Below are 14,079 nucleotides of genomic sequence, written 5' to 3'. Positions count from 1 at the left end.
TCAATTTTTGTGATTTATTTTTTTATTCATCACAGAGGGTTATGTGGCCATATTTTTACTGCCCTTTTTGGTCAGTTTCCTAGGTCAGGCTTTTTGTTTTGACTGCCTCCCAGTAATCAAATCTAAATGTATTATCTTTAAGGAAAGATGTTACTATATATGAGCCTGACTTGCAAAACTATATCTTATATGGTCCTATGTGTAGAAGGAAAGAATTATTAAGCTCATTTTATGAGCCTGTTTCAAGAATATGAAGTTGAAAATCTTACTAATCTTTATCAACTGTGGAAAGAAGCATTTTCTTATTTCAGTACACTTAGCTAGAGCTTTTAAAAAATGAGTAATGCATGGAAATTCTAAAGGCATTTTATCTGGACTCATTAAAGAATTCTGTTTATAGTAATAACTGAAATCAAAATTATGTTCGCACATGATAGGTTTTTTAAGTGTTTTATTTGTTTGTTTATTTGCCATTGTGTTCTAAGTACCACAGCAAGTACAGAGGGGGCAATGTGGGTGGCACAGAGGAAGGCTGTAACTAAACAGTGTAAATATGGAAAAGCTACAGTGCAGTTTTTATTTTTATAGGATTTAGTTTTCTTCAACCTGTCTCCCCAAACCAAATTAGATTTCTTTAAAACAGAATTGTGTCCTAAAACTGTACAGTTTATAGCATATTAGATGGATCATCTGTGTTGTCCAGTCCTTCAGCCCTGCTTGTTAGTCATGGAAATTGTCAGAGGGTGATGTGTTTCTCAGCTGACAGGGGTTCCATGCCCCATGGGAGGTGCCCTCCCCGGTTAGGAGCTTCTGAGTGTCAGGAAGCAAGAGTACCTGAGCAATTTAGGACATGCCTTTACCCTTCTCACTTCTGTACAAAGGTGTTATAAACTTTCGTGTGAATTGTGCAGATTTGGGGGAATGTAGCACCATTGTGTCTTGGATGGTTCTGCTGACACTGATGGTCTTCCCCAACATGTTTTTTTTAAACTTCTATTATTATATTTTTAATTTTAGTTTTCAATTACAGCTGACGCTCAGTTTTATTTATATTAGTTTCTGGTGTATGCATAGTGGTTAGAGAGTTCTATAATTTGCGAAGTGATCCCCAGGTCACTCAAGTACCCACCTGGCGCCATGCATGGTCACTCAGTATTATTGACTATATTCCCTGTGCAGTACTTTACATCCCCATGGCTGTTTTTATTTGGACACATCCATACTCAATTTGTTTTCCAAAGCTCATGGCTGAATCCAGCTAAGAACAATATTTCTACTTGCCCACTCAGTATTCTCATGAGAATAAAATAAACACCATTGAAACAAAGCTGTGTTCAGAATGCTAACCAAAGGTTTACTTACGGTTTGCCAGTCACACTGTTTCCTTATTTTATAGGACAATGTAATTTTTAATAGACTTTCGAAAGATTCAAAATACATGGATGAAACATTATGCCATCTGGAATATTTTGCCACTGAAGGTAAGTGAAATTTGGAAACGCTATTTTTAACCATTGAAGTCATACTTTCAAAGGTCTATGACTGGTGCCTGGGTAAGCAGTCATGTTCTGAATAGGCATGTTATGGTTGGACGTGGCTGGCTTCATAGGAGTATAAGTTTCTAATGCTAAACCCTGTCTACATCCTCCACATTCTGTGCCCTTGGCAGTGACAAGATGTGTGGCAAGTTCTATATTCAGTTATCTACATATGTCTCTGCTGACTCCAACCAGCAGTGCAGAGGGAAAAGGCGGGCCAAATCAGTCTGTACAATCAGCTTGTAGTTATGGTTCCCTTTCTTGGAAAACTCATGTTATTTTCCTGTCCCTCTCTTGTGGTCCTTATGACACTGGCTTACCCAGCGTGAGGGGTACAGAGGAAGCTAATGACTACAGGAAATGAAAAGAGTTCTCTGAAAGGCTTTAAACAGCACTGATGTCAGGGTTTCCTGCAAGGGAATGTGATGAAAGCTGGAGCCTTGCTGAAGTACTGACTGCTGCTTTTTCTTCGTGTGCTCCTATGGCTGCATGCACAGACACACACATACAGACACACACACACACACACACACACACACACACACACACGGCTGCTTGAAAGTCTGGATCCTTTACATGGTAGCACATTGCGTTTTTATTGCTGTCTTGAAATGTACCTCTTGCCTCCTCTAATTGCTGATACCTGCTACTGCACATATAAAGATGGATCCTGCATGACTCCCGTACTTCTCTACTGTGGGAATTTACTTTCACAGCTTCTCACGTACTCGCAAATCTATAGAAAAGGTGGTTTATGTTAAAATACAGTAGAGTTGTTTTTGAATTCCCTTTTTTAGATGTGTGAAAGTTGAATTAGTGACCTAAAAAGCAGCTGGTATTTTAGAAGTTTTTGAGCATGCTGGTATGAAATGCAGCCACATGCGGTTAGCCAGGAGGGAAGGTACCCTGCTTGCCCCACCACTAGTGGCACCATCAGGATACACTGTGGCTGTTTTGCAGGCTTGCGGACTCTCTGTTTGGCGTATGCTGACCTCTCTGAGAGTGATTATGAGGAGTGGCTGAAAGTCTATCAAGAAGCCAGCACTATATTGAAAGACAGAGCTCAGCGGCTGGAGGAGTGTTATGAGATCATTGAGAAGGTAACTGCACATGCTAAAGTCCTTACTGCCCGATGAGGGGCTTACCCACCTGTTGAACAAGTCTCGGAGCAGGAATCTTTTAGCTATAGAGTGATGTTCTCTTTTCTGGTATCTCAACCACTAGTTTTTAACCATTTCTTACCTTGTTTTAAGAAACACTTAGTTTTTATGGACTGTTTGAGGTGTAGCCACCCTCGGCTAAGCATTAGTGATTTCTTAAGAAGTTTCAGGTCAACACAGCATCAATGATTTTCTGGGTCTGCCTAAGATTAGGCTTAACAAGATGATCTCATCCTATTGAGTTACATGAGCAATGAGAATTCATAGGCTGGTAGGACACTGTACATACTAAGAATTCTCGCACCTATGTATTCTAATAATTTAAAGTTTTGCCATTGCTAGTCCATGTTGCCTACTTTGATTTTTGTTGTTGTCTTCTTCATTTTATCCCAAGACCTTAGGTAGCTTCCTACACATTGGATTCCCTATTAAAGAACAAAATTCAACTGAGTAAATTTGAAGATCTTATTGGCTTTACTAAGCAATTGGTAGCATCCTATCTAGCAATTAGAAGGGTGCTCTGAAGGTTTTTATAGACTCTGACGGTGTGTCAGGGGAGTTATTAGTAAAAGAAAAGAAAGGATTATTTTTAGGCTGGGTTGTCTTTTGTTGGGAAGGGATTGGTAGGGGGTTTATTATGCTGATTACCTCACTAGTGTTTCTCAGGAAATTCCAGCCTGATTGGTTTAAAATTTCATTGCAGGGAGAGGCTGAAAATGCAATTAGGTTAGCTATTAAGTTTTGGTTTAGTGGCATGGCTTAGTGATAGTGACTCCATTTTGGCCTGTAGTTTTTCATTTGTTTGATTGTTTTTGTTTTTCTTTCACCTCAAATCTGGGAGCTTGATTTCAACTTTTTCTGTTTCATATCAACAACCATTGGTCCATCCATTTTTTCAGTTTCTTATAACTCTGAAGTCATCACTTGATTGCGTTTTTTTTCATCCCTGTGTGTATGTGTGTGTTTGTTGTTTATTTCCACTTTGCTTTTTTATACTCAGCTTTTGAGTTTTATATTCACTTGTTTGTCATTATTGGATTTTGGGTGGGATTAAAACTGAATTCAATTTGTCCTGCTTTACTTTTGGAGTCAGGAAAAAGTGATTAAGTAGGTGACCTGCACCTGCAATGCCAGGCATATATGGTGGATGCTCGAGAAATAGTTGGCTTTTTTCATCAGTTGAATCAGTTTCTTATCAATGAATTCATTCTTTTCATGTTTTAACTCTAACACTAGAGGCCTGGTGCATGAATTTGCACATAGGTGGGATCCCTAGGCCTGGCTGATGGTCACCAGGCTGGACTCAGAAGGAACGGACGCCAGATGCCAACACGGTTCCCCGCCTCCCCCCAACTCCTTCCCTCACCACTGTGCCGCCACCGCGGAGGGCAGGCAGTGGGCCGATTGGGGCCTGCCAGCCTGAGGGGAGGGTCAGGGAGGTTGGCTGCTGGCCCCGAGGAGGGAGCTGGCCCTAGGCCTCCCTGAGAAAGGGGCTGTGTCTGCCGCCATCCACCCTCGGTTCCCTGTCTCAGTCCGGAAGGCCCCGGCAGGGTTGGGAGAGGAGGCTATGGTCACGGGGCGTGGAAGGAACAGACACTGGACACCACAGCTGCCGTTGGCACCCCGCCACCAAGTGGTTCCCTGCCTCCCCTCCTCCTCCTTCTGTCACTGCTGCACCACCACCCATCGGGGCCTGCCGGCTGGGGAAGGGACGGGGTACAGACTACGGGCGATTGGCCAGCTGGGGAGAGGGACCGTGGGCGGTTGGCCGGACACAGGAAGTTGGCTGTGGGAGTGCACTGACCACCAGGGGGCAGCTCCTACATTGAGCATCTGCCCCCTGGTGGTCAGTGCGCGTCATAGGGACTGGTCTACTGGTCATTCCAGTTATTCTAGTTGTTCGGTTGTAACGGTTGCTTAGGCTTTTATATATATATATATATATAATACTTGAGTCATTTTCAGAGTTATAAGGGAGGGCTCATATACTATTAATATCCTCAGGATAACTTGCCCACCTGTTCTGCTAGGTGACTTCTGTTCTAAAATGCCGGTGTACAAAGAAATAAATGACTACTGGATGCCTATGTGTATGGAGAGGTTTGGACATTGGCAATAGCTTGGAAATGCCACACATCTAGATATTAACTATCTGCAAACAAAGATTTAATGTAGAGGAAACATGATCATTGTCTCACAACATTTTGACTGTCTTTCTTTTGTCAGAGTTTTGCCATAAATGTTGCTCTTAAGTATGTACCAATCTTTAATTGAAGATATTTTTCAATCTAGAATTTACTGTTACTTGGAGCCACAGCCATAGAAGATCGCCTTCAAGCAGGTGTTCCAGAAACCATAGCAAATCTGCTGAAGGCAGGAATTAAAATATGGGTGCTGACAGGAGACAAACAAGAAACTGCAATCAATATAGGTAATTAATTTTAAAGAATTCCCTGATGCTGGTTTTTGTGTTGTTTTTAAAGTGTCTTGTAGAAGCAACTAGGGGTTCCTCAAATGCATTGAAGGTTATATTTCATAGAGCTCTTCATTCTAAGATAAGAAAATTTTACTGAAATCAAATGAAGATGGTCTTTTGAGCATTATCTACCCATTATAAACATTATAAATATTACATCTTCTTGAAAAGTATTAAACTCAGTTACCTGGGATATAGAATTTAAGAGTTAACAACTTTGATTTTATTATTGCCTTCTTCACAGAGTTATAGTCTAAGATACTAAGAGCATGTTTTCACTAAGTTTACATATGCAGTTATTTTATATAATTACTAGAGGCCATGCACCAGTGGGGTCCCTTGGCCTGGCCTGCACCCTCTCGCAATCCGGGACTCCTTGGGGGATGTAGGAGAGCTGGTTTTGGCCCGATCCCTGCAGGCCAGGTCAAGGGACCTCTCTGGGTCCAGGGTGTGGGTGAAGTAGATTCGGGGCCAACAGTGTCCCAGCAGCAACCTAACCCAGAGCAGATTCCATGAGGAACCAGGCTCCCTCCTTCCTCCTCTCTGGGTCCGGGGTGCGGGTGAACCAGATTTGGGGTGAACAGTGCCCTAGCAGCAACCTAACCCATGCCCGATTCCATGAGGAATCAGGCCCCCTCCTCTACTGGTTGGAGCGTCTTCCCCCTGGTGGTCATTGTGTGTCATAGCTACCGGGCGAATGGTCGACCGGTAGGACAGTTGCTTAGGCTTTTATATATATATATACACTAGAGGCCCAGTGCACGAAATTCATGCACTGATAGGGTCCCTAGCGGCTGCCGGCTGCCACCGGGTACTCCCTCCCTTCCCCTGGCCACCTGCCCCCCACCGCTGCCATTGGTCGCCACCTGCAGGGCCTGATCGCCCTGCCACTGCCCGGCTTCCAGGTGCTGAGGGAACAGGGTGGCAGCCCCAACCCCCACTGCTGCCGCTGGTCACTGCCTATGGGGGCCCGATCGCACCACTGGTTGCCTTGCAATCGGATTGTGGAGCATCAGGTCCCTGCCTGGCTCCCTCAGTGCCTGGGAGCCTGGTGGCGGCGGAGTGATTGGCTCCTGCCTGGTGACCAGTGGCTTGCACCGCCTTGGCCTGGTGCTGCCCACACACCTGCTCCACCATCTTGCCTCTGTCCAGCTCTTGTCGGAGCCCATCAGTCTGCAGCACCTCCACTGCTGCCAGTGCCGTGTCACCAACGCCTGCCATGTTCCATGCCGCCCCCTGGTGATCAGTGCACGTCATAGCAAACGGTCGAACTCCCAGTTGAGAGGACAATTTGCATATTAGGCTTTTATTATATAGGAGATATATATATATGGTAGATAACCATTTTAATGATTTTATCAATTAATAGATTTTTCTAAGAGTCTTGTATTTTTCTTTTCCCCATCTGAGTTGGCAATCTCTTTGGTTGCTAAGTTATACAGAAATGAAAATTGAAGAAAAGAAATTTAAGTACAAATAACTCTATCAGTGTTAAAGAGGTACATTTTAAGTCTGAAAAGGAATTGAAACTACTAATTTAAAAAAATCTAGTTTTGATTATTTGAATTATTTTTAAATTATCTGGTATTTCTGTCACCATTATGGTGTAACAAGCTGTGGTATATATGTGATAAAATAAAAATATGAGGACTACATAACTGATAATGTATTTATGGAAATAGATTCTTTGTCACAGATCATTTTAGAAAGAAACATACTAGAACATCTGAATTGTTGTCCTGTTTGGAGTAGTCTTCCTGGTGCCCCTTTCCCTAAACCTTCTTTTTTGAATCAGCTCCATCTCTTAGATAACCTCAATTGTAGACAAACCTACCATATTGAATGAATTTCATCTCTTTAAAAATTTTTTTTTATTGATTTAAGAGAGAGAGGAAAAGAGAGAGATCGTGTGCCTCGCCTGGGAATCAAACTATCAACCCTTCGGTGCATGGGACACATTCCAACCAACTGAGCCACCCAGCCAAATCTCATCTCTTTTTTTAAATAGACAAAAAACATTTAATAATTTCTTCTCAAGGGTATAGCTAATCAAATGCAATTTGAACTCCCAACCAACTGAAAGTAAAGTCACAGAAGAGTAATATGTGATTCAGAGCAGCCTCTGAAGCATTGGTTATAGACTGTCCATTGATCTGTGATAGATGTCTCTCAAATGCAAGTTTTTGGAGAATAGTGTGATGAAATTTCTGGGAAGGCCTATCACTACTAAAAAATAAAAACCTATTTCTTATAACCTTTTGGTGATATTATAACATTTTTATAAATGAAGGATAATACATTGGCTTTTGGTATAATGTCTCTCTCTATATGTATATACATTGGCCCTTCAGGTATAATTTCCCATATAAACTTGGCCTAAAGCACCTGCTATTGAACTATGGCTCCTGTTGTTCATACAGAGTACATAAAGTTGACTGCTGCCCGGAAATTCTTAGTTCAAATTTAGGGGTATGCCCTCGCTGGTTTGGCTCAGTGGATACAGTGTCGGCCTGCATACTGGAGGGTCCTGGGTTTGATTCCCGTCAAGGGCATATGCCTGGGTTGCGGGCTTGATCCCCAGTGGGGGGCGTGCAGGAGGCAGCTGATCGGTGATTCTCTCTCATCATTGATGTTTCTATCTCTCTCCCTTCTCTCTGAAATCAATAAAAATATATTTTAAAAAACTTAAGGGTATGTTTTCTGCTCCTCTAGAGCAATATGAAAGAAGTGGGTAACTCCCACAAGTTAAAATAGAACTGTAGTGATAAGCTTTTTAAATTTTCTAGATCTTGAGTGTTTCTGTTGGACTAACAGCTTTTCTGTGTCCCTAGACCCAGACTTAATTTCCACAGCCAGATCACCTTGCCTTTAGGAGCACACATGTCCCTCTTCCTGCTTGCTCCTTTTGTTTATTGCAGCTCATCAAAGTCTAGCCAAGTTTGGAATAAATACAAATAAAAGCAAAGGGCTGCAAATCAACCCAGAAACACAAATGGCTTCTTATTCCGAGGAAGACTTTACTTGCACACAGTGAGGCTTCTCTGAGCCTTATGAGATAATTGATACTTGTCCAGTTTTTACAAATAACAATTGTATGATTTTGTGTGTGTTTTTTAAAGAATGTATAACAACATTTGTAGCTTGGGTTCCAGAACACTCACATCCATAAGATACTTTAAAATTGATCTTTTATAGCTAATTTTCAAGACCACTATGCCTCTTACTTATAAGCTGATGACTTTGCCAAAGTCTTATATTTCTCCTGGAGCTTGTCTCTACTTACATTTGTGCTAGTGTGTTAGTTGAATTCAAACATCTCTTGGGTGTCACAAAGTAGGCTTGTAACAGCTCAGGCACTGATGTACTTTGGAAAAACTATGTCTGAATTATTTTTTCACTTTGTATTCAGAACTCAAGTTAGTAACCCTGGGCGATATTGAGGGATTAAATGTCATTTTCTGACTTAGGATATCTGTTGAGCCTGCACATGTTACAGAATGTGTAGACATCCAGTCATTTTATTAGACTCTCTTGTGTCAGATCACAGACAACAGCTACATGTAGGACAAGGTCATGCTCCAGATAGTCTGGGTTGTAAAGCCTGTGTTCTAACCCAACCCAAACCGTAACCCTAACCTTAACCCTAACCCTCAGTAACATGAACCATTATTGATCTGTCTCTTATTATACTGACTGGATATTCTGTACATTTTTGTGCATTCTAGGTGCATTTAGGGTACCCAGAAGATATTTGGGAGGAAGATCAAGTGTCTAGAAGTCATACTTCTAGATGAAGTCAGGAAAAGAGAACAAATGAATAGTGTCTGCTGAGTGTCAGGCTCTGTGCTGGGCATGCTTTCTGGTCACCATTTTCAGTCTTTACACATGAACAGTCTTAAGCTCAAGGGGGAAATTCAGAGTTTATAGAGATTACACTCTACTTAATGACCAAGCAAAAACTGGGTCTCAGGGCTCTTGACTTCTGATGCAGGGCTCATTTTAAACAGATTCATAAGGTTTTGCAAAATCTGTTCTCTGAAATTTGAGTTAGCAGACAGGAGGAGAATGGTAGTATATTTTATTCATTTGAAGATGCACATTGTTTTTATATTTTAACATCTCTGAAATTGGGATGTCTTATGATTGTCAACTCTTAAAATTTTAAGGCAACATGTCCTTAGTGGTACATGTAGTCAGAGTTCATATTTAGAGATTAGAGGCCCAATGCACGAAATTCGTATAAGAGTAGACCTTGCTTCCCCTGGCTACCGACACTGGCTTCCCTCTGGCACCTGGGACTCGGGCTTCCCTCCCAGAGGGGAGGCCCTGCCCACCTGCCGCAGCCCGCTGGTCAGTGGACAGGGCCTCCCTCTTTGGGGCGATTGTGGAGCCCCCCGATTGATCGCCCCGCTGGCCAGTGGGCTGGGCCTCCCTCTGCGGGGTGATCATGGGGCGATGGCTGGGCCCCCAACCAATTACATCTCACCCGCCTAGGCTGGCCTGGAGCCAGTGGGTGTCATAGCGTGGTTCCGGATGGTCATACAGATGGTCATTCCACTGTTTGGCCGTTCGGTTGATTTGCATATTATGCTTTTATTATATAGGATGACATATGGTATGTTTGGGTTCTTGGCTCTTTTTAGTATTTGATCTACCTATTAATCATAGTTTGATAATTTATTTTAGTTCATGCCTGGAAAATAAATATACTTAGTCAAATTAAGTTCCAGGATATTTGTGTCTCCTATGAGCCAGTGAGCATTATGTAGATAGACAGTCATCTTGCCTGTAGGTTGTAGGTAGTTTAGAACTGGCACAATGCCAGACCCCTGCTGTGCCGTGCTTGCATTTATGCTAACTAGCTGTGTTTCAAGAAGTGCAATTTTCTATTTTAGCTTAAAAGTTTGGCATCAGCTAGTCTAAAGTGAAATCTCAAATGTAGCCTTTGTGAATTGTGTAGTCGTCATTTCCTTATTACCAATGGATAAAACATCTATTAAAATGTTAGGCAATAGACGTGAAGTTTTCAGAATCTGTAATTTGTTTCTAGTGCATGTGGGATGAGTGAGAACAAAATCCTAGTGTGTATTTCATTTTATAGTCAGAAAATTGGAAATAGCTTTCATTCTCATCCATGTCTGAGTTGGAATTGCCCTCTGCATTTTGCTCCTCATCATTTAATACTTTTAAATCACTTCTTATAGTCTTAGAAGTTTAATTTTTTAAAAATGTGATTAAATATGGTGCTTGCCCATTCTTTATTGCCCATAGATTGCATCGCCCATTAAAAGGAAAACAAATCCCCTTCTTAAGGGAAGCTGGGCATTGTTTGTGGCATTCGCAATCTTAGTGTTGTTTTCCCCAGGAACGTCAGATGTGTTATTTCTTTGATTACCTGCAGCTGGCATTGTTGCCTGATGTTCTACTCTCTCAGCCTGGGGAACTTACATTCTTTACTAAGGGGATGAGTTAACTGTGAGACAAATTAAAGAGTGACATAGATGAGAAAGTAGTAATTATACAATGTAGGTATTAAGCATGACTGGTGTTAATAATAGTAAATGTTAGCTATAATGTGCCAAATACTGTGCTACATAAGTTCTTTACATAAGTTTCATATTTAATTCCCTTTGAGATCAGCATTATCCCCTTTTCAAAGATAGAACTGAGGCAGAATTATCAAACAACTTAGCCTAGGTCACAGAGATATGAGAGTGCTGAAAATCTGAGCACATGATCACCACACTTGATATTCACTTCCCAGAAGGAAAAATATGTGATTAAAACTTGAGCCTTTAAGAGTTTGTTGAAGAGGAAAAAAAAAAAAGACTGAGCACAGAATGGGTCACGATAGGCCAGTTCAGGGAGAAGACTACAAGGCAAGGCTGAGTGTGTGCTTACATGTGATGGAACATCCCTGGGAAGGGTCTGAAGGGTCTGGAGGGAAAGGTGCCCAGGTGTGGTTCTATGGGCAAGTCCTTGGCTTCTTCATTCTACAGATGACAAGAACGCCGTACCGAGCCTTTGTGGCCCCATCTGGAATAGTAAAGTTTTATCATCCATTCCTGATGTCTGACAATATGCTCCATACACTCAAACTCAAATAATGATTGATCGCTTTCTCTGTGAAAATATTTAGAGGCAGCAACATACTTGGTGAGGGTTTGGAATCACGTTGAATTCCAAAAGTGCCTAGCTTGATTAATCTGATCTTAGGATGTATGGTCAGGAAGGATAAATTGTTCCTAACCTTTCCAAAACTGTAACCAAAAAAGTGGATTTGGATATCTATACTAATAAAAGGGTAATATGCTAATTAGACCAGATGTCTTCCAGATGTCCTTCCGGACAAAGCTGCAGCGGCTGCAAGGGCCAAGGGCCAGTGGCGCAGGAGAGGCAGCGGTGCCGAGGGCCTGGGCCCGTCCCACCCGTGCTGTGCAGCACCTCCTTCCACAGAGGCAGAGCCGGCGCTGGGAGAGGCAGGGCAGCCTGAGGTCCTGGAGCCTTCGCAGAGGCTGGACGGGGTGCGACTGTGGTTCCTCAACCTCCCACAGCCCCTCCCCCAGCCAGCCTGGCCCCAGATCGGCCCCCCCCACACACAAGTGGGCAGGGGGCAGGGCCAGTGCTAAGAAGTGAGGGCCAAGGGTCAGCAGCCCCTGCGACCAGCTTTGGAAGCAGCGGCGCAGTGATGGGGGCGGCGCCTTCCCCTAATCCTCCAGGTTGCATCCTGCAGAGGGAGGCCAGACTGCGGCTTAGACCCGCTCCCCATGGGGAGCGGGCCTAAGCCATCAGTAGGACATCCCCTGAGGGCTCCCAAACTGTGAGAGGGAGTAAGGCTGGGCTGAGGGAACCCCCACCAGTGCATGAATTTTCATGCACTGGGCCTCTAGTCTTTAATAATATGAGCTTGCCTCAAAAAAAAAGAGATACTGGTGCAAAAACTGAGAAATTTGGTTTGGTAATATTTTCTAGTGTGAATTGTTATTTTATTGTCTTAAAATCAAGTCCTCTAAGTACCATAGGTTGTACTATTTTGATTTCTCTGAATGTTGATTGTACTCAGGTAGTTGAAAGACTAAGACCTTTGTAGTGTGCATTCGTTTCAGATGTAGTAAAAAGTGAAATCCCAGAGGTTCTGTCTCAGTCATTTTATGGTCGTCTTGTTAGACTGTGAGATTAAAGAACTAGATCTCAATTTACAAGTGTGGATTGACATTTCATACCTGGCTCTTCTCCAAGAGTTGATCTCATTTTATCCAAAAACATTAGAAATCAAGCACTCCAAACCTGAATTGACATAATTTGATTTGCCACATTAGCTAAGTCACAATTAACCGTGTTAAACTTCCATGGTCTATCTAGAGCAAGTGTGCTGTGTGATAATTCTCTAAGCAAAATCTCACTTCATTTTCCAAATTTAAAAACCACCACCAACAACCTGTTTCTTCTCTGAAACCTTTAGCTTTCTATATTAAAATTCATGAAAGTGTCAGTGGTTTTATTTATTGCCCTCTCCTTGCAATGGGTTAAAAAAATACTTCAAGTTTTCCCATAATGTCTTTGTGCAGCTTCAGTTGTCAAGTGGCATTTCTCTTAAATTGAAAAATATAGAATAAAACAGCAAGCTAGGGCTTAAAAATTACAGCTCACTTCTGCAGCTGTTGCTTAAATAAAGAACTACCAGCAAATCCTTTTGCATCAGTTATACTAAACTTGTAACAGTCCATATTGCATTAAGTTGCTGGAAGTCTCTGGGGATAAAGAAGGAGTAAGCCTAACATAGAGCGAAGTGATTAAGGTTGCAATATCCCCTTTTGTGAATGAAAATAAAATATAGATCTCCCTTCTGGACCTAATCTAAGACTTTATGGGAAGGATAAATAAATTTGTAAAATTTTAACAGGAAACAAAGAGTTCAATTATTTTAGTCCTACCATGCAGAAATTTTACTGGCATGCTGGGAAGTTTTCAGTTTTACTCATCACTATTGTTAAAATATAGACATGGATGAATTTGAAAATGCATAGAAAATTGTTTCATGTTTTCTTCCTTTTTTGTTTGTTTTGTTCTAGAGGTTTAGCAGATATTAGCCCATGTGCTATGATGATCTTAAATTATTCAGTTTGTTTCAATTTTTAAAATAATATGTGGTTTTAATAAGCGAAATAACCTCATTTCCTTGAGATAACTATTGTTAACAGCTTGGGCTATATTTTTATGGCATTGCTTTAAAAAAATAACATTTGGGTTAAAAGGCATAATTTTGTGCTTTAACATTTGTGTCTGAGGTGATTTATAAAATATCCCTCTCAAATGACAGTGAAGGATATATGTACTTCATATATTCCCAAATAAACAAACAAAAATATTTGTCTCCCTCCAAAACAAACAAACAAACAAACAAACCAATGATTTCCTTGTTCTTAATTCTTGCCTGTCTTGAATTAAATTGTGTGCCTTTTAGCAGGGTTTCCTCAAGATGAAAAAAGACCTGCTGAAGAGAATTGAGCACAAACATGCAGTGGTGCTGTGACATGTCCATTATTCAATGCCTGTCACCTTTTCTAGTTAAATGTAGCTCCTGTGGGGAGGGTATTTCAGCTGTTGTGCAAAGGAGAGTCCTGGCTTCTCTTTGCTTTAGGACCAGCATTGCTTAGGCTTCTCCTCCTTCTCCTTCTCCTTCTCCTTCTCCTTCTCCTTCTCCTTCTCCTTCTCCTTCTCCTTCTCCTTCTCCTTCTCCTTCTCCTTCTCCTTCTCCTTCTCCTTCTCCTTCTCCTTCTCCTTCTCCTTCTCCTTCTCCTTCTCCTTCTCCTTCTCCTCCTCCTTCTCCTTCTCCTTCTCCTTCTCCTTCTCCTCCTCCTCTTCCTCCTCCTCCACCTCCTCCTTCTCCTCCTTCTCCTCCCCC

The 14,079-nt window shown here is 41.9% G+C and overlaps 1 protein-coding gene across 3 annotated transcripts in view; it reads left to right on the top strand.

Annotated features, from left to right (window-relative positions):
* ATP8A2 (ATPase phospholipid transporting 8A2) overlaps nucleotides 1-14,079 on the top strand; it is a 547,249-nt gene that overhangs the window by 130,196 nt on the left and 402,974 nt on the right. For all 3 annotated transcript variants that reach the window (XM_023756696.1, XM_023756695.1, XM_023756697.1), the window contains 3 exons: nucleotides 1,397-1,481; nucleotides 2,499-2,638; nucleotides 4,991-5,129. In XM_023756696.1, the coding sequence (XP_023612464.1) occupies nucleotides 1,397-1,481; nucleotides 2,499-2,638; nucleotides 4,991-5,129 (364 nt within the window). The remainder of the gene's footprint in view (nucleotides 1-1,396; nucleotides 1,482-2,498; nucleotides 2,639-4,990; nucleotides 5,130-14,079) is intronic.

This window comes from Myotis lucifugus, unplaced genomic scaffold, assembly GCF_000147115.1.
Source record: "Myotis lucifugus unplaced genomic scaffold, Myoluc2.0 scaffold_98, whole genome shotgun sequence".
In the NCBI taxonomy this organism is placed as follows: domain Eukaryota; kingdom Metazoa; phylum Chordata; class Mammalia; order Chiroptera; family Vespertilionidae; genus Myotis; species Myotis lucifugus.
This window is presented reverse-complemented; position numbering and strand designations above follow the sequence as displayed.